Source organism: Danio rerio, chromosome 16 (assembly GCF_049306965.1).
Source record: "Danio rerio strain Tuebingen ecotype United States chromosome 16, GRCz12tu, whole genome shotgun sequence".
Lineage (NCBI taxonomy): Eukaryota > Metazoa > Chordata > Actinopteri > Cypriniformes > Danionidae > Danio > Danio rerio.
The window spans coordinates 10,677,281-10,702,803 of record NC_133191.1 but is presented as its reverse complement, the minus strand read 5'-3'; the positions used below and the strand labels follow the sequence as shown (position 1 = coordinate 10,702,803).

General features: G+C 35.6%; 3 protein-coding genes and 1 long non-coding RNA gene across 6 annotated transcripts in view; 1 reads left to right on the top strand and 3 right to left on the bottom strand.

The window, feature by feature from the left end:
* The window catches only part of vars1 (valyl-tRNA synthetase 1), a 41,340-nt gene extending 37,287 nt beyond the window's left edge, over positions 1-4,053 (bottom strand). Inside the window, 2 exon segments of one of the 2 annotated variants that reach the window (NM_001311346.1) lie at positions 1,751-2,095; positions 3,971-4,053. In NM_001311346.1, coding sequence (NP_001298275.1) covers positions 1,751-2,095 — 345 coding nt within the window. In that variant the 5' untranslated portion in view covers positions 3,971-4,053. 2 annotated transcript variants of the gene reach the window in all.
* A 19-nt stretch (positions 4,054-4,072) lies between these two features.
* LOC141378170 (uncharacterized) lies at positions 4,073-11,908 on the top strand. The gene is made up of 3 exons (XR_012392019.1): positions 4,073-4,147; positions 11,161-11,397; positions 11,536-11,908. It is a non-coding gene; the product is annotated as an uncharacterized lncRNA (long non-coding RNA).
* On the bottom strand, positions 7,118-11,539 carry si:ch73-54f23.2. Its single transcript, NM_001328123.1, is given in 2 exon segments — positions 7,118-8,562; positions 11,124-11,539. Coding segments are annotated over 2 exon segments (1,557 nt in total). The 5' UTR covers positions 11,418-11,539; the 3' UTR covers positions 7,118-7,299.
* ino80e (INO80 complex subunit E) lies at positions 11,888-19,393 on the bottom strand. Of its 2 annotated transcripts, NM_205636.2 has the most exon segments (8): positions 11,888-11,965; positions 14,423-14,631; positions 16,653-16,751; positions 17,039-17,150; positions 18,223-18,295; positions 18,372-18,424; positions 18,508-18,578; positions 18,938-19,393. In NM_205636.2, coding segments are annotated over 7 exon segments (696 nt in total). In that variant the 5' UTR covers positions 19,019-19,393; the 3' UTR covers positions 11,888-11,965; positions 14,423-14,424.
* Between the last annotated feature and the right edge of the window lie 6,130 nt (positions 19,394-25,523).

The following is a 25,523-nucleotide window of genomic DNA, read 5'->3' as shown; positions in this document are numbered from 1 at the left end:
TAATCCGATTAAAGTTATAACTGAACTAAACAGAAATGGATTAGGACTGGAGTATGTGGAGTATGCAGATATCAGTGGCATTATTGAAGTTAACACCGCAATCAAACTATTACAGTCATGTAGGACTTTTTGCCATATTTTCCGACAAGATCCACACATACGGATGTCAGTAAAGGACCGCGCACACGCGCACACGCGCACACGCGCACACACACACACACACACACACACACACACACACACACACACACACACACACACACACACACACACACACAAACACATTGCGAAGTGCGGAAGTTTTTTTTTCTTTCCATTTGGTGTGCATTAGTAAATTCCATAACACTCTCACCAGTCCTTACTCCTTATATGCGTCTAATACCTCGGTTTGTCACAGCGGCATGAATTAAATGTTCATGAGTTAAAGTAAAACTGCCGCAGCCGAACTGAAGTTAAAGTCAGGCATCCTGCTGATTTGATTCAGAAGGGCACTTTTTTGTCAGACGGCTCAACGGTCAGGTATACATCTGCGCTAAAATATCAAGGTGAAAGTCACCACAGCTTGCGTAGAACAGACCCAGCTCCAAACCCAACTTTGAGAATAGATTAACGGCGATTTTTTTTTTTTTTAATCGCACGATAAGAGTCTCACGTTAACGCAGCACGTTAACTGTGATATTGGCCCACCACTAATTATAATGTATTATTTGCATGTCATTTTGAGGCCTGTGATTGTATAAGGATTTAATAATGTTAACGTTAGTAAAGTTAATAATTATATATTTTTATTATTATTATTATTATTATTATTATTATTCAATTACTCAAAAACTGTTAGACTTAGAAAAAAAAAACACTGTTTGCTTCAATTGTAACTTTTTCCTTATTCTGTTAATCTGCTTTTAATTTGTTTATTATGTTTAAGCAGGCGCACACACATACAGAATTATCCCAATCCCAAAAATTAATAAATCCTTTCTGGAGATATTCAATTCATCTGGTGAACTTGTATTAATCTTGCAATATATAATCGCAGACTAACAAAATATTGCAATGCTCAATTTTTTCAACATCATGCAACCCTAATGAGTGACTTACTAAATTACCTAAAAATAAACAGTAATTCTATACTTTACAATTTTACAGTTATTTAATTACAGTAAATAACTAGTTATTTTGTAACTAATTAACAACAATCACTTATTCTGATCATACGTCCATATCCGGGACCAGGCCGTATCCTGAGCTGCTGCTGCGCTGGTGGTCATGGGGGAGTGGAGAGTATGAGACTGATTCCAGTGATGCTCCAGGGACAGACGAGTCTTCGCTGAGGCCAGCCTCCAGTCTTTACTGCTGAGACTGCAGCTCTGCACAAGACTTTTGACCAGCGGAGAAATTAAAATGGTCGTGCCCAACTGAGTCTGGTTCTCTCAAGGTTTTTTTTCTTCACTCTCCTATTAGTGAAGTTTTTTTTTCCCTCTCCGCTGTCGCCACTGGCTTGCATGGTCCAGGATTTGAAAAGCTACTCATCGATGAATTTGCTCTTCAGTGTTTGGACTCTCAGTAATGACTTCAAACCACACTGAACTGAGCTAAACTGAACTGAACTTAGACACTAAAAACTGAACTACCCTGATCCAGTTACTATGACCATTTATGTGAAGCTGCTTTGACACAATCTACATTGTAAAAGCGCTATACAAACAAAGCTGAATTGAATTGAATTGATTATGTGAGCACAAAGACGCACCTTCTTATCAACTCCCATGATTCCAAGCAGAGGGAAGGCCACAGCGCAGGCCACCGGCGTCAGCTCATTCTCAGCAAAGCTCAGCCACTGCCACACCTGACTCTCCTGCTTTTTATCACTTCCGGCTCGTTTGCCTGTTGCTGCCAGATACCAACTCACAGCACTGGTGCCGCTGAGCACAGTTCCCCCCGCACCTGCTAAAACTAGCGCAGGCCGAGATCTGGCCACCTCTGCCGGAGGGTCCTGGTGGAGAATTCGTGGAGGAGACGGACAGAATCCAGCAGCGATCAAGGGCAACAAACTCCTGAAGTCATCAGGGTGGGAAGAGATGTAGAGAGTGTCCATCTAAAGGAGAGAAACATTAAATTAACTAGCATTTTCTGATTTCAGAATATTAGAGAACGTATAAAATTTTCAAGTTTTGCATTAATGTATGTGTGAGAGTGAACATTTTGAGCTTATTGCCATATGAGCTTCTCTGGCCATGTCATATTTTACTCCAGACAGAATTTTTTGCACTTTTAAAGGACTTTAATATAAAATATTAATATAAAATATTTAATTAAAATATTTTTAAAGTTTAAAAAATTGTTTCTTTAGTGTGTGTGTCTTTAATGTGTGTCACAGCTGAATTAAACAGTTTAACTTAATTCACTTTTTGCCATGTGAAACTGCTGCATTTCAAATAATAGATTTCACTTTAGTTTGGGAAGCTTCCATTCAAAAGAGATTAAATTAATCTAAATAAAGTTAAGCTACAAATAATGATCAATATGCATAATGAAATTTTTTATGATACATTTGGCTTTCTTTGCATTTTATTTTTATCTGTCATGAAAATAACATTATACTTAGCATTTTAATGAGACATCAGTATCAAAAACTCTGAGTTCATAGAGTTTCCTTTCCCCAGATAAGTTTATCTTTGTATTGCCTGTTGTACAGTAAGATTAAACTGAGGTAAAGTTGGCTTTACATTCACACATTCTGGCTTTCTCCTCAACAACATACTTCCAGAAAAGTATTCTTTGCAAAATCTAAATGTTCAGTCAATTAAATAGTGCTAATGTTGTGCATACGTACATACCATTTCAGACCTAAAATTCAAAGTAGCATGTAATATAAACATTATAGGGACATTGTCAAAAGATGTCACTGTTTAAAAATGAATAAACGTTTGACTATGTAACCAACTATACATCAATTAACATTAAAGCTCTCTTTCATAATTTAGTTGTGGAAAATCTGTTTGATTTTGTTATTTGTGGTCTCTAATAAACTGCCTTTCAACATTCCATGGCTGAGGAGAATAAAGCCACATCACCATACCCAGTTTGTTGAAAAACTTAACTGACTGTTTACAGTTATGCCCATAATAGCTACAAAGCATCATATAGAGGTAGAGTTGGTTTTATATTCATACATTCGCTCATTTGGCAGTTTCTATATTGTTTACCATGTTCCTTTGAATATTTGATCGGAATTAGCGTGCAAGTATTACTTCTAAACAACATTAACACTATCTAATTCACTGTAAACAGTGCTGTACGTTGATAGTCATTTGCTACTAATATGATTTCCCTATTTACAATTTGCAAATATTACTTTTCTGAAATTGTATTATTAAGGAGAATGTCTGAATATCCGAATATAAAACCACCTTTAAGTTACCTCTGTAAGCATCATGGGGTCATTGGAAAAGATGGAAAATATGCAAATTACCATAAATACGATGGAATTATAATGAAAGTATAAAGTTAATATGTATCACAAATCTTTTTTATTTTAAAAATATATATATTTAACTGCTTATTTACTTAATATAAGCTTAAGAATTATTTATGAAAGTACGCAAATGATAAACTAACGTACTTGACTGCCTGAGACTGTCAGATGATATTCAGAACAGAATTAACGTTACACCATTTAACACCCCCTTATGTACATTTATTGATTGTAGATCCACAAAATAAGCAGTAACCACTTTGTTTTTATATTATACTGTAATTTTTCATTAATAACTCGAGTATTTTGAAGTCTAAAGATAGACCGGCTAACGTTAATTGGCTAAAGGTATGATCTGTTCATTTCAGCACAGCTCTGACTACCAAAGTCAAGAAACCACATGGAGGACATGCATACTTGCAGTTTTACTGACCAACGCAAATACGGCTGGGTCTTTATATGTTAAAGTGTCGTTGAAGATAATTTGTTACTCACCTGTAGGCAGCAGTACGGAAACGTCAGCCTAAATCCAGCATGCAGGCGATCCAACGCTTACTTCGGCAATGCCGTAAAACAACATACACTGTCGTAAAACGCATCCGTCTGACGCAATAACAGAAGAACGTGCCTGATAAACAAAACCATCTGATGTAAACCATTGGAAATAAGCAGGTAGGAAAGTTTATTGCTTAATTGTTCAAAGATAGCATAACTTTTGTGATGAAAACAATGTATGACAGTGTCTGTCAAAAACATTTTGTTATTTTGAATAGAAAAAAAATGTGTGTATGGGTGTTTCCCACTGATGGGTTGCAGCTGTAAGGCCATTGGTGTGTAAAACATGTGCTGGATAAGTTGGCGGTTCATTCCGATGTGGCGACCCCAGATTATTAAAGGGACTAAGCCGAAAAGAAAATGAGTGAACGAATGAATGAATATAAAAGTAATGACAACCACATTAGTTCAATATTGAATTTCACATTTACAGATGTTGATGTTTAAAGTTTTTCATCTTATAAAACATTTTATAACGATCTTAAATACATTAATTTAAATCAAATGTTTTAAAATGGGGGCTGTGGACAGCAAGGGGTCCACAAGACCTTTAAACTGATTAAAAAGTATTTATATAAATAAATGCTGGGAAAAATAAATAAACAAGCAGACAAATAAATAATATCTAACATTATACAAAAAAAGACTAATTAAAATAAACAGAAACTAACTAATTTCCAAAAATAATGTATAAATTCTAAATGCTAATGTCACACTGTTTATCAAATAATTTGTGCTTTTTTAAAAGATGAGAATCCTTCAACAATGGACTTATTATATTTATAATAAATACTGAAAATATTTTTTTGTGCTGCTGTTTTTGTACATTAAGATTTACATGTTGGTTCAATCACCTCCTAAATCTTTCACTCTGATCATATTCAATAAATAATAAGTGATGGTGCATTAAAAATACACTTTTTTAATTTGTTTTATATTTATTTATATTCCTGTAGACTTTCTTGATTAAGGTTTTGGCCTATAAATGAGAGAGCATGACTCACAGAGAGGTTTTATTGCAGCATGTAAACCAAGGCATAACAAGGCATTTGTAATTCAAATGAAATGGCATAAACACACAACAGTTACATCATTTTTATGACACATAACAAACATCGCTCAGCAGCACCTTGAAACACTTAGAAATCTCCCTGAACCTTCCATTTCTTAAAAAACAAAAACAGTGTGAACCCTCAAAAATAAAATAAAAAAAGAAAACTTTAAAGGTGCATATTGGTCTTCCTCCATTTAAGGCAAAATGTACAAGTTTCTTGATTTAAATCCACATGCCTAATGCTCAATATTCAGTGCGCAGTCTGCTGGACACAATAGAGTGCTACAACCAGGTCCAGGAACTAATAATCTCATTCATTATTTTCATAGGAGAACTGGTGTCTTAACTACATTTGTTAAAGACAGACCTACATTGAGCTAGTTGTAAATCAATGTCATATAATTTTGTTGAAGCAATCAGTCCACATATTTGAGCTTCTTTTTTAAAAAATCCAGCAGAAATCACAGAGGGGAAAAACTGTATTACCCAAGAATTCTCCATCCTATGTATGTATGTATGTATGTATGTATGTATGTATGCATGTATATATGTACATATATATATATATATATATATATATATATATATATATATATATATATATATATATATATATATATATATATATATTTATTTATTTATTTATTTTTTTTTTTATACAACAGTTCTGTCTGGTTCTCGAATCTGATTGGCTGATAGCCGTGATATATTTAAGTAATATCAGCACCCGTACAGCCTTTTTACCCTTTGTGTATTACTCCGGCCACATACAACCAGCAAAAAGCAGACACTACAGATCTAAAAGATGCTTCTTCAACTGTTAAGCTGTCAGCTTATTACTTGAATCAAATGCGAACGAAAGTAGTTCCTCATACAAACGTTTTTGAGACTCTCCATGTTTGATTTTGTATTTATATACACAATTATGCCGTCAAACTGTTGTATAAACGCAATATCACACGAGTAGCAGTGCGATATGGCTGTACATCAGTACTATTGGGGGCACTAAGCAACGCATGTTATATATATATATATATATATATATATATATATATATATATATGTACTGTGTGTGTGTGTGTGTGTGTGTGTGTTCTATTATTTAAATGAATAATTTTAGTTTTTAATTGTCTTTTTTAAATTTATGTCATTACTGGTACTTCTTGGGATCGTAGTTCTGTCCCTCTGAAAAGCGGTTTAGTATAGTCTTCTACGTTTGTTTTGTCTGATTTTTATGTACCTTTCATTTGAATTAAAGTTTTTAAAGTGGTAATAAACCCACACGGTTGACTGATTTGTTTTGTTTATGGCTTTCAATTTTATTTCACTTTATATCCATTAAAAATAAATGAGGAAAGTTCTTCTGAAACCAAGGCTGCAACAAAAGTGGGCAAGTGGTGTTGCACTCTATTTGTAGTGTAATATGCAAATAAGCTAACATATAGCCATATACACACTCATTTAAATCTATTCACCGACCACTTCAGATATCAGCAATTTAGGTGTTTGCGATTGAGATGATTCTCCATTTGAGATGATAAAGTATCATGATTTAAATCCACATGCCAAATGGTCAATATTCAGTCTGCTGGACACAATAGAGTGCTAGAACTACTGTAGGTCCAGGAACTAAAAGTCCCACTCATTTTCTTCATAGGAAAACTGGTGTCTAATGATATTATTAAAGACAGACCTACACTGAGCTACTAGGAAGTTAATCAATGGCATATGATCTTGTTGAGCCATCAGTCCCTATATTTTAGCTTCTTTTTTAAGATTAATATCTATCAGCATAAATCACAGAGGGGAAATCTGTATTACCCATCAAACATACAGTATATTTTCAAAAATGAAGAATTTTAGAATTATTTGTTTAAAATTATGTCATTTGTGGTACTTTATGGGATTGTAGTTCCGTCCCTCTAAAAAGCTGTTTAGTATAGTCTTCTACATTTGTCTTTTTGTCTGATTTTCATGTAATTTTCATTTAAATCAATTTTTTAAAGTGGTAACAAACCCACACAGTTGATTTGTTTGGTTCATGGCTTTACATTTAATTACATTTTTTATCTATTTCAAAAAAAAAAAAAAAACTGGGAAAATTCTTCCAAAACCAAGGCTGCAACAAAAGTGGATAAGTGGTGTTGCGCTTTATTTGTAGTGTAATATGCAAATAAGATATAGCTAACACAACCATATACACATATGCTCAAATCTATTCACCAACCACTTCAGATGTCAGCAACTCAGGTGTTTGCAATTGAGATGACTCCCCTGAGCTTCCTCCAAAAGCTTCCAGAACATTGTCTACAGTATTTTCCACCACTCCACCTACGATGGACACACCAAAGTTAAGCACGTGACCCACCCCTTTACCACTTCTCCAGGTAAGTTTGCCAATCCCACTGCCTACAGTTGACACCTGGTGGCCCATTTCTGAGGATACGGCCCATAGGTAATCTACTGTGCCATCCCAGACTGACCCAAGAACAGTTCTAATGATACTAAAACCATTCCCCACTGTTCCTGTCATGATACCCACGGCATCTGAGGCCAGAGTCCCTGTTCCTATGAATCCCTCCTGGAATGCCAGCCCCAAGCTGCCAGCTAGTGGAGAGAGACAGGCGTACATGGTGCACACGCTAGTTTCTCCAGTCTGGTACAAGGTGTTCAAGATGCATGAAACTCCAGAACACACTCCTGATCCCAGATTGTTGACCAAAGTGAAGCTGTCAACAGGCACCGAGGCCAGAACAGCCAGATCTTCCTGGAGAACATAACCCAGCTGGAAAGGAAGATTAGTGGCTATGTTTACGATTGGAGAGAATGGGGCATAAAGAAGAGAGACGATGGTGGACAAAGTGTAGAGAAGAACTGATTCGGAGCGCTCAATTTCTTCGGTGTCCTCCTGAATGTTCATGTCTGAACCCAAGGAAGATTCTGAAGACTCTGAGTTCACTTGCTCATCGATTGATTCTGATGATTCTGCTTCCCGAGTGTTACGCTTGCTAATGTGTTCCTCGCTTTGTGCGTCAGAATTGGGTGTTTCAATGCTATTCATCTCCTTCTTCAAAATGGAAGCAAGTTCCTCTTCCATCTCATGTCCTATTTCACCACAGCCTCCTGAAAACAAACCTGCAACACCAATTCTCTCTTCTAGTGCTTTAATGCTGAGTACTTTCACATCCCCCTCCTTCACTAGCCCAAAACTGAAGCTACCATCTCCGCCTGAAGCAGCACAACACAGTGCTGACCACATCGGTTTCCCTCCACATTCATTAAAGCCGCCAACACCAGTCTGCACATAAATTTCCCCGCCATTCTCTGAACACTTCGCTATGATGGAACTCCGGATCAACTCGGCTGTCAGAGAATCCCACTGGAGGAACGGTGAGGATGATGGAGTCTCATCTGAGGTTTCTCTGTAAAGTGCTGGGATGGCCACATGGGAATCAACATTGATCTCTTCTTGGGCTTCCTGCGGATTGAGAGAGACATGCATTTAGTTTCTTATTTGATTGTAACACATTCTTATTATTTGATTGTAATCTCTTGTTATTATTCACCTTTATGTTGTTTTAAACCCCTGAGACCATCGTTCATCTTCAGAACACAAATTAAGACATTTTAGATGAAATCTGCGAGCTCTCTTATCCTCGCTAGACTGCAATGGTTCATTGATGTTCAGTAAGGGAAGCAAAAGCATTGTCAAAACATCCCATGTGGCTTCAGTGTTTCAACTGTAATCATACGAAGCTCCATGAACACTTTTGTGTGGCAGAAAAAAAATGTAAATATGACATTGTGTGACCAATGTCTTATCAACCTCATCATATAAGGTCACGCATTTACTACAGGCAGTACAATGTTTTGTTGTTATTAGTGTCAGCAGCACAACATGCTAGCGTGCCGGTAGTAAACACACAGATTTGAGTTGTGTTGAACACAAAATTGTTCATGCAGCTTCGTATGATTACAGTTGAATGACACAAATCACATGGAATGTGTTGACAATGATAAGGTAGCTCTTGGATTTCATTTAAAACATCTCCATTTGTGTTTCAATGATCCACGAATGCCTCATGGAATTATAACAACATAACATCCATTTCACCACACTATACATGGAACAAACTATTTTGAGAGAATTTGAAAAAAACTGGAAACACTGTGGTTGTCAGTGAGGAATGTGGTGTTTGTTTTGAGGTGTGACTGAATGAATCAACCTGTTCTGAGTCTTGCTTCAAGATTAGCCTCATTAATTAAATGCAGTCTTTATTACTTAGCATAGCATTTATCCATTAGTATAATATATATTTTAAATAGTATGATTTATTAGATAAGCTTTTCTAGCATTGTGTGTCAGCATTGTGCAAATGATATTTGTGGTCAATTTTCATTCATAAATTAAAGGAATAATTCACCCAAACATGCAAATTCTGTCATCAGATTTCAGCTCAAACCTGTTTTGAATTAATTTCTTCAGCTGAACACAGAGTAAGATATTCTGACTTATGATGGACACTAGGAATGTCCAGATCCAATCACATGACCGAAAATCTGGCCCAACCAAGCGGTTTCAGACTCGATCGGAATTGGACATTTACTCCCAATCAAAACTATATAGGTAGGCAGGTAGGCAGGTAGATAGATAGATAGATAGATAGATAGATGGATAGATAGATAGATAGATAGATAGATAGATAGATAGATAGATAGATAGATAGATAGATAGATAGATAGATAGATAGATAGATAGATAGATAGATAGATAGATAGATAGATAGATAGATAGATAGATAGATAGATAGACAGATAGACAGACAGACAGACAGACAGACAGACAGACAGACAGATATTATTTTAACACACCTATAGTCATGCAGTAACAGAGTTAGACCTCTTTCTTGACTTCACACGAAAACAGCAACCTGTGCGACATGACATCACTTTGTTGCAGAGATGCTATTGGTTAAATGCCTTTGCAAACACTGTGGGACTTTTATTTTTTGTTTACATGCTGGGAATTTTAAGTTGAGGTGCTATTCGTTTTTATACTAGATTTTTTATATATTTAGTGTTGCACTAAAGTCCAAAAGTGAAGAATTTAGGTTATTTATTACTTGATTGTTCAAGCTACCTCACAGAAGTGCTCAGTTTGTAACAAGAGTTAAATGGTAAAATAAGGTGAATCAACTAAAAAAGAAGGAACATTCTGGATCTGTTTCTTTGCTTTTTTATATATATTATAGAAGTATCGGATTGGGTTTCGGTAGATACTCAAAATCTAATGACTCGGACTCGAGGGCAAAAAAACTGATCAGGATATTCCTGTTGAAAACTGGTGGCCATTAAAGTCCTTAGCATTTTTTTCCTTAGGGAGTGAGTACATTTTAAGTTTTGGTTTAATAATCTAACCCTACCCTGTCATAAAAAAGTAAATGATCTGATTATTCAAGGAACTTATCGGCTTTATCCCAGTCATGGGAGTCTGTAGGGGTCATCTAAATGACATCATTTCCTGTTTGTTTTTTTTGTATATCGACTACCTTGTGAAATTTTGTGGACAACAAGAAAATCTGCATCTCACTCATGCAGTGACTCAAGTATACCTCTACTTTGTGTAATACAAATGCAAATGATTATGCTTTAAATTCACAAATAATCCATCTTAAAAAAAAAAGTGTATGAATGTCAAGAAAACAAGGTGCATATTTAAAGTCCTTATTTTATCAGAAAGGAATACAATTATGTTATGCTGAAGTTATAAACAACATTATTCTTCCGCCTGACTTAACAGCATTGTGCATTCGCAATTCAGCAGAAACTGTAATGAATGTAGTTTAGCAAGGCTTTAATAAAAAATTCAGACATCTACAATGACTTTACACTCATTTAGCATAAGTGCCTGTATAATAACAGCACTCAGCACTAATATCAAAGCAATGCATTTCCAGCAGAAGCACTTGCTCAAATCTTGAACTCCGAACAAATCTTTAAGCCAGTAGCTAAGGGAGAGAGAAAAACATTGTGTCTCACCGTGCTCTCCTCTCCTCTGCCCCATCCATTATTCAAGCTGAGGTGAAGTGCTGTGAAGACTGTGCTCTGGCAGTTGGTGTTAAACAGTGAAGCAAAAGGCCGTCCGGTCAGATGTCTGTGACATCTCTGCTCCAAACCCACATCAGAGAGTGCCTGTGGAGGCGAGCCCCTGAAAAAACAGTCATGACACTGAAGGAAGCCTGGATCGAGATCTGCGTGGGAACTTGCCCGGACTACACCACCATTAACCAGCACTGCAGAGATCAACAACACAGTGAGTCTGGGTAAATGCATGGCCAAAAGCCCTTGGTACAGCAGAGCAGAGACTGCAGCTAACAGTGCTGAACTAGCAGCTACACAATAACAAGATCTCTCTCTCTCCCTCCCTCTCTCTCTCTCTCTGGCTATGCAGAATGAGTCTGGGCACAATCTCACCTTCTTCATCCCTCCCCCTTTCACTCCATTTCATCCATCCCTCCCTTTCCAAATCACTCTTGCTGACTACACCTCGGTTCAGTATTACTATAATGCACACAAACCAGAACACACACCTCTCGCACGCCTTCATGACTACCTGTGTGTCAGCATTCCCCAGCCTTCACAATAGCAAACTTGCTTTTTTTTTGCAGCTAGTCATTTTTTATCTTTGCTTGGCTTTTTTTCCCCAAGTAATAAAAAAAAAAAAATATTTGAGTTTTTCCATAAATCGGAGATTGTGCTTGACATCTGATGTACTTACTAAAAAGAAGACAGAAACACGGGGATATATTTTAAACATTTAATATAAAAAAAACAATAAACAACAAAAATGATCATGTTTTGCTTGTAGTTTCTCTCGACACCTATGTGAAAGAAAAGGAAACAGAATTTAATAGCATTTCATAAGTAATTATGTTATTATTAAACTGATACAGATACACTGTACTGTCTAATTCAGATTCACCAGGTGTGTGTGTGCTTAATGATCCCTCAGAAACTTGCCTGGACTAGTGTTGATGTGCTCCTGGGTAATATGGGTGTGGCTTTCTCAATCTGTCTGTTTTCCTCTCTTTGTTCTGCTCACTCAGTCTTTCTTAACGCTGTCGCACAACTCTATATTTAAAGTATGCTTGGGGAACATATTGCAGCTCTGCAGTCTTTAAAGAATGAGCCTATCCATTATCTACAGTGAGTCAGGTGTTTTTAGTAACTCAATCTGTAATACAAACAAACGCCAATGCCAGCATAACAGCACAAGTGCAGATTTCTTCATGATGAGTCACTAAATCGTTTTTTAACCTGGTTTATTTCCAATTTCCAACTAATAAAAGTGCTTGCATATCGCAAAGGATCTGAATGATCTAAGAATATCATATTTAAAAAGGCCCAACAATAGCATGTTGGCAGGAAAATAAGACAAAAATATCTAATTAAAGATAAAAAGTGTTATTGTCCTGCCATTTTATGCTAAAAATGTTAAATTATTATTATTATTATTATCAGAAATTTATGTTACAGGTTCATGAGTCTCTTTTTTTAATCCTACATTTACATTATATAAAATGTTAATTTTCTTCAAATTTTTCTACTTTGATTTTTCCCCGTTCAAATACAATCATAATGCAACTACACACATACACCAACCGTACAGTATTTGTATTTATATTTCATGTTCTTGTTTGGTTGTTTCAAATGTCATATGCCATTACCATCACAGAAATAAATTGAATTATAAAATATATTTACATTATTTGAAACAAATTTAGGGCCCTAATTTAGGCGCAAAGTCTAAAGTGCATGGCGCAAAAGCATTAAGGGCGTGTCCGAATCCTCTTTTGCTATTTTAAAGACAGAAAAATACAGTTTGCTCCCTGTTGTAAGATCTAACAGTGTTGTGCTTATTCTCTTAATAAGTTATGGGATGTGTTTTGAGTATAACATGCAATAAACCAATCAGAGTCTCATCTCCCATACCCTTTAAGAGTCAGTTGCGTCGCACCATGGCACATTTGCTATTCACATGTAAGTGGAAAAACTGAACGCTTTACTAGTGGAAAAAACAGTTAAACAGACCATCTATGTGAGGATAAAGAACGAGCCTCCTCCATTCGGCTTCTTTACTTTCACTATTTATACAACATGGCGCAAAATGTGAAAATTAGGGTTGCGCTGGTCTGAAAATAGCAACAAATCCTGCCATACATGTCTTGCACCCTATTGGACCAAGTGTATGATAGAGCCCATAGTTTAAGTACCAATTCCCACTATTAACAAGTGGCTTATTTCCTGCCTATTTTTAATTTATTGGCTGTTTATTTGTATATATAAAGTACATATTCTAATATAACTAAATCCATGATATGTTACAATAACTATTAAATTCTTTATTGAATACCATAATAATAAAATTCAAACACATACAGTACATATTCTGTATGATCTTATTCAATATCCCTAATCCTACCCAATACCTAAACCTAACTATTCATTCATTCATTCATTCATTCATTCATTATCTTGTCAGCTTAGTCCCTTTAATAATCTGGGGTTGCCACAGCGGAATGAACCGCCAACTTATTTAGCAAGTTTTTACGCAGCGAATGCCCTTCCAGCCGCAACCCATCTCTGGGAAACATCCACACACACATTCACACACACACACACACTCATACACTACGGACAATTTAGCCTACCCAATTCACCTGTACCACATGTCTTTGGACTGTGGGGGGAAACCGGAGCACCCGAAGGAAACCCACGGCAGGGAGAACATGCAAACTCCACACAGAAACACCAACTGAGCCGAAACCAAACCCAGCGACCTTCTTACTGTGAGGCTACAGCACTACCTACTGCGCCACTGCCTCGCCCTAAACCTAACTACTACCTTAATAACTATAAGCAGAAAATTAGGAGTTTGAGTTAGTGGTTAATGATTTTTAATACTGAGAATTGTACATAAAGCTTTATTATAGAAATTAAATAAGGCGCAACACTTCTTATATTGCAAACATATTTCCCAACACAACTGTTTTACTATATTTATAATCATGTAAATGCAGATTTGTTGACTATAAACAAATCGAAAAAATAAAACAACAATTAGATCAACCCCATTTGTTTCTCAGATAAATAATATTATACTCCATTCTTAAATGTGAGCCCTGAAAAAGAAACTGTTTTTTGTTTTAAATTAACAAAAAGGTCTACATTTAATGTTGGAACTAAAAATATACAGTATAACCAATGATAAGGACACCCCCTTAAACAGACAGAAGGATCTCTCAGTAGTTGTGGCCTCAGCTGTATTTGTCTATTACCTTCACTCATTAGGTATGTCAATGACCAGCTCTGCCTCGTCTCCCTCTCCTCTCTCCTCCTCTCCTCGGTCACTCTCTCCTTCACTGTCTCCCTCGTCTTCTCCTGCGTCCTCGCTCAGCATCTGCTGCGGGACCCAGCTGAACGGCCCACTCGCACCCCCCGCTGGGCCACTGCCCGCCGGGTAACTGGAAGAGAGTGGACCAACCACCTGAACAAGCGGGAGATGCGGAGAAATGGTTTTGTAAAGGGAAGCTGTACTGTAACAGCAAGATTATAAACATTAATAGACACTTCAGTTGTTTATTAGAATTTTTAAAAAGCCATGCCGGTCTATCGTCATTTATCTAAGAATGAAGAACTATATTATTGTGTAAATTTATAAAGTTATAGTAATAAATACTATTCAAATTAACACAAATAAAAGTTACTTAAAAAATTACTTAAAATCTGAATATCACATACATTAAACATAAAAAATGAGTTAATTTTTGCAAAAATAGATAAATTGGTTGTCATTCATCTTCATAAATATTGTTTAATGGTGCATTGAAGAGATCATTTGCAGAAAAGCATGATTTTTGAGAAATTTAAATGGATAATACACACAAATATGAAACTTCTCATCATTTACTCTCCCTATTGTGGTTTTAACCCTTTATGATTTCTTCAGTTAGACACAAAAGATGATCTTTGGAAAATGCTGGTTGCTGACAGCAATGCATGGAAGAAAATGGGTGTAAGCTATGAGCATTTTTCAAAATATCTTCTTTTGTGTGCAACATTTGAACTTAAATGTGTACTCAAATGATTTTAGGTGAACTATCCCTATAAGACAAAGAGTTTTTGCTTTTTAGGTCCTCATATGCAATGCAGTAAAATATGCTTAGAGTCCGAGAGAACCAGAAGTAGCGGAGACTTTTATTTCAGTATGACACTGTAATTTCAGCAGAAACTGAATAATGAGTAGAGGCAGGTTCTTTCTTTTCTCCTTCATTTCCTCATAGCAAACAAACAGTAAAAGGGGCGTGGTATTATTGTATATATTAAGGGGCAAGGATATTAATGTACTGATGCTGTAGAAGCTATTAAATTGGTGCAAACAGATGGACCATCACTCAAAACACAATCATCTTTTGATTTAAGATAACCAAAACGTTTTATTTTAGTTAATTAAACTGCGCAGATTATTTGTTCATCTAAAGCAGTGTTTCTAAACTGGTGGGTCACGACCCACTTTTGGTAACATTTTCAGGGGTTCACGGAGTGTGTGGTCAAAAAAAACAACAAAAGTTTAATTTTTAACTTATTTTGACATGCATGCACGACAACCCTACCATTTGACGTGAAATTTAATTTAATTATAGCAACAAATACGTCAAAGAGCAAGTACGAACCTGAATATGTAAAGTATGGATTTACATATCGTCACCTTGGAATTATAAGGTTCTCTCTGCGTTCTGAATGATTTTGAGATATTGAGCTTTAAGGTTTTTGCTTTCCATAGCAAACAGCATGTGTGTAACATTTGTTTTTCTAAATAAAAAGTCTTAAAATGTAAACTACCAATAAAAAAATAACCCATAATGTAAATAAGTTTGAATTTAATAAGAATATGTCAATAACTCAATTTTGACAAAAATGTCAGATAGAACCTTATAATTCTAAGGTAACGATATATTGACGGCATAAAGACTTTAAGCCTCAGTGTGTCATAAGTAGCGAGGTGCTCTACCAAAAGAGAGCATGAAACTTTTAAAATTAAGACGACATTTAGAAACCAGACAACATGTTATATTAACAGTTCAGTTTAGTTCATTTTCTTACCCTAACCACTGTTTACAGTATTTGTCGTATTTACTCTGAAATATTTCTATAATTTGATACATTTTGTTAAATGACAGCAATAAAATAGTTTATTTGTAAGTCTTTGTGAATTTCTTATGATTTATCTGTCACTACTGGTGTATGTTAACAAATAAATACAAATTAATTATAATTTCTAAAATTGTGTTGTAGTTCCTAAAAATTTGGGTCGCGGCTTGATAACCTTGTAAAAAATTGGGTTCCATGGCCAAACCAGTTGAGAACCACTGATCTAAAGAATAACAATGTAAGCTAGCAAAATAAAGTAAAACTTGATTCCACGTGGACTTTAAGTGAGTTTTGTGTGTGGCCACGTGAACATAGGCATTCGTGCTTCCAACAACCTCCGCTCTTTTTTTCTCTCACCTTCCCTGAACCATCTTTCCTGTGTTTGGCCAGTTTTGTTTTTCTCTCTTTCTTCACTCGCTCAGCAGAGGGAGCCAAATACTCAGGAGGGAAGGGTAACTGCTCACCCACAATGACACACACATACATACATACAGTACACACACAGAGACACACACAGGGCCACCGAATTCCACACACATGCACACACCCAGAGTGCCCAGATGGATGTGTGTGAAGTCCACATAAACCAGGTGAGGTGATATACAAAGACAAAAAAGAGAGAAAAAAAATATGAACAAAATGACAAATTAACTGGTGATAAAACAGAATGCAACAGTGTGAGTAACTGAAAGGCATGAGTGCAGCAGACGTGTGGCTTGATGATGGAGGTGTGATGTACTCACAGCATTGAGGTATTGTGCCGAAGCGGAGGACTGGAGAGCACCAGAGCGGGACAGGAGAGACAGATGAGGAGACGAGGACGACGGAACAGGAGGAACTCCAGGACTCCTCCTCCTGAAAGAAAATATATCTATATATTTACTCAAAACTTTAAAGAGTTTTATACATATTTAATATCATAAACATTTAGAAAAACAGATTTAAAATTCTTAGAAATTGCGAAGAACAAGCTTTCTGCAGGTTTCACCAAGTCAAATTGAAGACTTTTTAAAACCCCCAAGACTGAAATTTCAGACTTGTATAAGGCTAAATGCTGAGATTTTTTTCAATAGCCCAACAGAATATTTTTACTTGCCCTATTAAAAAACGAATTCTAATTAATTACTTTTTTAAAAACAAATTTTAAATGTGTCAAAAACAAGCAGACCTTAGCTGTATACGTACAACATTGTATACATGATAGATTTTTCAACGTGACTTAACGTAAACTATTGAAGAAACGTAATAAACTAAATGTATGCTCAACAGACCATTATGATATTAGTTATAAATAGAGATTTGCTAAAAGTTCAGTATTGTTGGTGATTAGATGTGTTGAGGGTTAGATGTGTTAGGCTGACAAAAATTTAATAATCAATAGTAATGCCAGAGATCGGTATCGGCCGATAATCACATTTCATGACTCGATCGGTACACGCTAATCTGGCAGATCTCATGAACCGATCCCAATGTTTGTTTAGGCAGAGTAAGGGCCTGATCATAGTGAACACGCTTCTTGCATTAAGAGGTGCATCCCTTGAATGGTATACTAATGGCTCCGAGCATCAAATATGCACTCCAAACCTTTTCATGTTGAATTCTTCTCATTTGCAATGATTCCAAAGTGCATAGTTAGTCGTTTTCTAACCATTTCATCTGTTATATCTATTATTTTCAGTAAAGCTGCTTCTGATCATGACTGGACTACACTAAATTGTTATAAGAGACATGTTTAAGGGATTATGTGCAACATAATTTATTCTCTCATGCAAGGAGAGATCTCCACTTAAAAGTCATACTTAGAGTAAAAATGTGCTACATGGCATGCATTATAAAGCTTGAACCATCAGTTAAATTGAAAGTGTTATATGGTCAATGTCTGACATCTATACAATCCCAAATACAAATCAGCTTGGCACAGACTCACTTCTTCCCTGCTTCCCTGTCTCTCTCTCTGGCTCCCTCTCCATCACTGTCTGAGGAAACTGTTGCATCAGAGTCTGAAAACACAAGCATGGTCAACACACAGCATCCCTGGAACATGCTTTTAGATGAGAATCTTCATTTGAGACCCACCAGACGATTCTTCATCCACCCTTTCATACTGCAACAGCCTGTCCAGCAGAAAACTGACACAAAACAACAGAAAGTGTTCAGTTCTGTCTGTGAATATGTGGATTAAGCGTTTATTAATTGCAGTTACTTATTCTACCTTTTGTCTCTAGAAACTTTTAACAGTTTCCTCTGAGCTCTTCTTAGCTCCTCTTGAAAACATTCTTGCTCCTGAAGAGAAATAAACACAATAAAATTATAGAGGTGAGTTGGTTTTACATTCGGATATTCAGACAATAACATGAGTTCAGAAAAGTATTCTTTGCAAAGTGTAAATAGGGAAATCATATTAGCAGCAAATGACTATCAAAGTACAATATAGTTTACAGTGAATTAGATAGTGTTCATGTTGTTGTTATTGTCATACTTGCATGCTAATTCCGATCGAATATTCAAAGTATCACGGTGAACAATATAGACACTTCTAAATTAACGAATATGCAAATATATAACCACCTTTACCGCTATAATAAAATGACCGATCTGAAATTACCAGTAAAAGTTAAAAATGAAGATGGTAACGTACTTACATACACCAGAAACTTTAACTTGCGTTTAAGATTTTTGTATTTTCTCTTGTAATCCACCTCTACTTCTGCTTGCCCGTTCATTTCAGACGCCCAAATGTAAATATGCAGTCGTTTTTTTCAGGTGATTTCGCTATTTCATGTGAATTCCGAGTGACCAAAACTGTATTGTTGTCCTTTGAATGGCAATGTCTATTTTACTCCACAATTTAAAACACTAACGTACAACAAATTGCTAGTATTTTTAGCCAAGCTAACGCTAAATAAACATAACGTAAATTAATCAACAAACGACATATTTACTGGTCGTGTTAAACGTATTAGACACTGCTAAATAGCCAATGATAATGCAATAATATATACCAAACAAATTTAAGTCATATTTAAGAATACAGCGCACATCTCACGCATGTCATGTACAACGCTGCTGATTTCGACGTGCTCTTTGTTTACTTCCGCTTTAGCGTGACGCCTATACTTATGGCAAGCCGACGAGCTCAAAATTAGTGTTTAGCGGCGTTTGAAATGCGGCGTTTTGATTGTAAACGCGATAGTGTAATTTTAAGCTCTTCGGCTTGGTGCACGGGCAGTCAGCGATGCGGCGCCAGGCAAAAGTATAATTCCAGCTTCACTCATAGAGGAAATGGGAAATTTCTAGTTTCATGGTTGGGATTCAGTGTCTTACAATATAAAACTATAATAAAACAAATACCGAACCGCATTGCATGTCTATATTTTAAATTTTGATTATCCTTTGCTAATTTGAAAACAGTTACAATCAGTTAACACCAACATATAAATATATTAAATTTAAATGAACAAAATAGATGTATTTTAGTTAAATAATTGAATACTTTAAATTCAGTTACAGTGAATGCAGCTAAAATCAGCAACTATGGGGCCCGTTGTACACTAGGTGTAGTCATAATAAAATAATGGAATGGAATGGAAATACAATTCAAAGTATAATTAACATTATACTTTAATTAAATTGAACTTTTTTTTTAAAAAATTACGAAAAATTCCTAAAATATATATTTACATGTCTTTGCTGAACACACAAACACTCTTCTTCATGAGTATTTATGTGTACAGTTAAACTAGAGTGCCTTCAGCTGTAAATCCTTAGCATCATCTGTGACTGTAACACAAAACAATTGCATTTGGATTGTTGGTTTGGTTCCCAGAAAGCAAGACCTGATGGCCTAAAATGCAAGGTAAATACCCCACGTGACATGGATAAATGTAAAAAAGAAAGACACTTTAGGTAACAATAGTGCTATTTTAAAAGTTTATTTCAATTAAACAGAACTTTTAATTTTTATATATGTTAAAATGCAATAATTCATCATGCTGAAGCAGCATTATAAGTATCGTTACTCAAGTTTTTATTGTCTGACAATACATGAAATCATTATAATATCATGAACTGACAACAAATACTGAGAATATGACAGTCAGTCAAAGATTTGCTATATGTGGATATGCAGTACTGTTCTGTGCACCACTTACTATAATCATTGGAAGAGGTGTGAGTCCTGTTGTCTATTCATTCTTCGATATTGTCTCTATTCTTCTCTCGTTTGTTTTATTAAGTCTTTCTCTTGTTCTCTTTCTCTGTGAAAGATTAGATTACCAAAATATTAAGAGGTAACCAAGGTTTAAAAGCATCACTCGATCATTCAGTTGGTCATTTTACAGTTCATAAAGGGTTCATATTACTGGAACTCAAGTTTTTTTAAGCACCATTCTCAAATTCCTCCTCCTTTAAATGAAGGCCTGCAGAGATAATACTATTTTCTATCAATTAGAGAAATCCAAAATCCAGACAAGTTTAAAGTGGGTTTAGTTTAGTGGTTCGGTGTCAAAATGTTCTGATCATCTCTGGGTTTAATTTTTACTGTGAAGAACAATGAGGAAATACAGTTGAGAAATAGAGATATTCCATCTCCAGCCTCGTGAGGGCAGCAGAAGCACCGCAGACTTCGACAGGCCTCACCGACACTTTATTAGGTAACGTTTAGCTACCCTGCTTGCTTGTACCTCTTTTACTTCATTAATTCTTCAGGGTAGGGTTGTAGCAAAGGTTTTCAGCATTCAACATTACTAAGAGATAAAAAAAAATCACATACTTTTGGTAATCCTGTATTTAGTTAATGTTTAACATGATAAACACTCATTGTCACAGCATTCATACTTTCTTCCTTCATAGGGGCTTACAGCATCATGAGATGTTTCTCATTTCAAGTGAAATCAGCCAGCCGGATGTAAAAAATAAAAGAAACTATTGAGAATTTTACCGCTAAAGCCATTGATTTCTGGTCTATTTGTGGTAAGTTACAAAATGTCTTCATGAAACATAATCTTAACTTAATATTCTAATCAGAATAAAAGAAAAATAATATCGATAATTTTGACCCATACAGTTGCCAAAAATATACCCGTGTAACCTAAGACTGGTTTTGTGGTCCAGGGTCACATAACAGTGCAATTCAAGTTTAGCCAGAAAGTTTGTTTGTTTAAAATGATGACATAATTCAGGTAAATTTTTAAAATAATATATAATTTTCAGAGTTTGATAAATATGTTGAAAAAGGTGCCTAACAGGAATAAGTTAATGCAAGTAAAATTAATCTGGGATACACTTTTGAAAAATACTTATGTTTTGTTGGAAATAAACATAGATTTTGATTTTAAAGCAATCATGAGTTGAAAAAAGTAAATATTGAAAAAGGCGAAATCTAAATAACATTGCTGCAATATCAATGAGGTTAACAGCCTGATGACTGTCAGATGTTCTTGTTAATTAACGATCTTGTTAATCATCTATCTATCTATCTATCTATCTATCTATCTATCTATCTATCTATCTATCTATCTATCTATCTATCTATCTATCTATCTATCTATCTATCTATCTATCTATCTATCTATCTTTCTATCTATCCACACATACATGTTATTTGTACATATTTGCCATATTAAATTATGTAAACGAAATATAGGCTATATACATGTACATGTAAAAGCCTTTTTATGCAATATTTTGAAATATATGTTGCATATATGACATATTTTAAACATGTGAAATCCAAACCGTATAATTTGCTTAAATTTGCATAGGCTGTATCAGATTATATGGATTTGAGTTACTACAAGATTTTTGTCAAATCTATTGCAAATATATATTATTTATTTTAAGCACCATTCAACTGGGACATTTTAAAGAGGTGGTCCACTACGATATCATATTTCAAACTTTAGTTGATGTGTAACGTAGCTGTGTGAACATCTTTCAATGTAATGCGCTCCAAGTTCAATGCAAACGGAGACCTTGGCTTTTACGGCGTTAGCTTAGCAAAGCCTACAGAGAACAAATTTAAGGACTACAAAAAATACATCCGGGTTAATGAGATCATAAACCCTTCAGGTTACGCACATACACCAATGACATACGCACAGCGCAGTAAAGGGGCGTGGCCAGAGGTGCTGTAATGTTATAGCAGAGAAAGCTAAAATGCCGTCCAAGCGCAGCTATTTTTACAGAGCTTGTTATCTGACACGACACAAAGAGAGAAGTGCTTACAATTAAATTTTAGTTATGTTCTAGAGAATTATAGAAAATATATAGCGCAGCATTTGACAAAGGACAGCTTCCAGGATCTCTCCCAATTCAGTGCTGGATTCAGTTAAAACTCCTCCAACCGACGAAGCTGTGGATTGTGAGCCACAACCTGTAAGTATTTTTATTTGTTAAAATTGATCTATTGGATGCACAGTTTCTAGCGTTAACATTATGTTTTAGCGAGGGCGTTAATGAGGATGTAAACAACAGGAAATACTGTTTGGCACTGTTAACAATTTAGCTACAAATTCATATTTATCAGTCAAACCATTGTAAACACTCGCAATCGTCAGCAGCGCTGCAGTGTCTTGCTATGCGGCCACTTTCCCTGTGTTCTACATCTTAAATAACAAACTTTCAAAAGATATGAGAATGTTTCATACTACTTACACATGCTTATTCCGAATATATGTTAAAGACACATGTCAGATTTTATTTTAGAGAGCAGGCGTGAGATTGAGCTGTGTGCTCTTCATTTCCTGTCTGATTTAGCTACTGTTTACACAGCGCTAAAGTGCGTGCTTGTAGAGGTCGTGACATGGTGACGTGGAGCCAATCCGTGAGTCACAGCACATTATTTTAGCTGACCAATCAGAGCCTCTTGAGGGCGGGCCTTTCAGATGAACTAGAAAATGATAGTCGTTTTCATGTTAGCTAAGTAGCTGCATATAATCAAAGATGTATAAAAAAAACAACAACATGATTTTCTAGAAATAAAGCATGAGCACACATTGCTTTGCATCTTATGAACACAACCAAGCCTTAAAATTAAAAAACCTCATTTAGGCTCAATGGATGCTTCAAATACATGTAAATAGGCAGTGTTTGCACTCATATTGCATGTTAATTTTAGAATATCGAAAGGTATAGACAAAAAAAAAAAACGTTTAATAACATTAGGCTACTCTGTGGTATCAAAGGCATCTGAGGGACTTTGCCCTAAAGCACAATGTTTTAAAATTAGTCGGTGTAATTTGACCATTTTGAAGCATTGTGTGTGTGACTGTGCATTTAAAAATCTGATTGCACTCTCCCTTTTACTGAGTCTGCATCTCAGCAGTCAGACACTCAGGACAGGTCTATGAATAATACATTGCCTTGGATGAGTAGTGTTCAGAGAGAGAGAGAGATGACGTATTCCACAAAGGATTTTTTTTTTCTTGTCATACAACTCTGCCCTCCTCTATTCCACAGAAATATTTGAAAAATCTTTGTCGGACAGACTGCTCTTTATGAAACATAATCTTCCTCTGTTTGCACGTCGAACACAGGCAGTCTCTCTTCCTATATATCGTTTGTGAGTTTATACACTCACGCACACATAGACAAAATCCTTGTCAGACCCCTTATAGAGTGAAACATAAGCCCCTCCGCTGCTCTTCTATCTGTCTTGTTGCCTGTAATAGTCAGCCTCTGTTCTCTGACGTTGGCTCTTGTTGCAGACAGAAATAGAAAATCTCTTCTCTCACTTCCATAAATCGCTGGTGTGGTGCAGAGAGACAGCTGTGGAGCCCACAATACCTCACTTTGCTCTTGTTCTTGTGTGTTGACATCCCATTATGTGAAATCAAATGATGTCCCGAGCCATTAAGGATATTATACTGTAATTATTTTTAACCTCACATCGATTTGTGCAGATCAGTCGAATATTTTGGTCACCTTCAGTCTCTAGCCAATCACTCTGTTGCATTGATATATTATAGCCGCAGCCAAAGGAAATATAGCCTACTCGTAATTTAAATTATAAAGATATATATTTAGCGTTTACAATCTTGGAAATGGGTCATTTCAGTGGCTCTATCTGAGCAGTTGAATTTGATAAATGTTCTAGACCAGGGGTGCCCAACCCTATTCCTGGAGAGCCACTTTCCTGCAGATTTCAGTTGCTACCCATATCAAACACACCTGCCTGTAATTATCACCTGGTGTTCAGGTCCTAATTAATTGGTTCAGGTGTGTTTGATATGAGTAGCAACTGAAATCTGCAGGAAGGTGGCACTCCAGGACAGGCCACCCCTGTTCTAGACAAACACAGCAGTTGAAATGTATAAACATGCTCATTTAATGGCTTACCTTTATTACATAAAACATATAGAGTATGTAGGTATTTAAAGGGATAGTTCAACCAAAAAATGATGTCATTAGTATTATCCTTTACTTGTTCCTTTCTTCTGTTAAACACAAAAGGAGATTTTTTAAAGAAAGCTGAAAACCTGCGACCATCTACTTCCATATTAGGAAAAACAAATACTCAAAGGTTAAAGGTTTTCAGTTTTCTTTAATACATCTCGTTTTTTGTTTGGAAACACTTGAGGGTGAGTAAAAAGTTAGCAAATGTTCATTTTTGGGAGCACTATACTTTTAATACGCAGTTAACATGTAGCACAATATGTTTGTCTTGTTGTTAGCACAATTGTAGTATGATTGTTACACTGCTAATATGAATTTTGCATGTCTTAACATGTTTCTAGCTTGAATTACCATGATTTTAACGTGTGGCATATTGCTTGCATGTTTTAAAGCAGGGGTTCTCAACTGGTTTGGCCATGGGACCCACATTTTTACATGGTCATCAAGCGGCAACCCAAATTTTTAGGAACTATAATACAATTTTAGGGATTATAATTCATTTGTATTTATTTGTTAACATACACAAGTAGTGACAGATAAATCATAAGAAAATCACCAAGACTTACAAATAAACTATATTTTATTGCTGTCATTTAACAAAATGTATCAAATTATAGAAATATTACAAAGTAAAAACGACAAATACTGTAAACAGTGGTTAGGGTAAGGAAAGGTTCAGTAACAATGAACTAAACTGAACTATTAATAAAACAAGTTGTGTGGTTTTTAAATGTTGTTTTGATTTAGTTTTAGTTTTCATGCTCTCTTGTGAGAGCACCTCGCTACTTATGACACACTGAGGATTTAAGTCTTTTTTTTGTCGTCAATCTATGT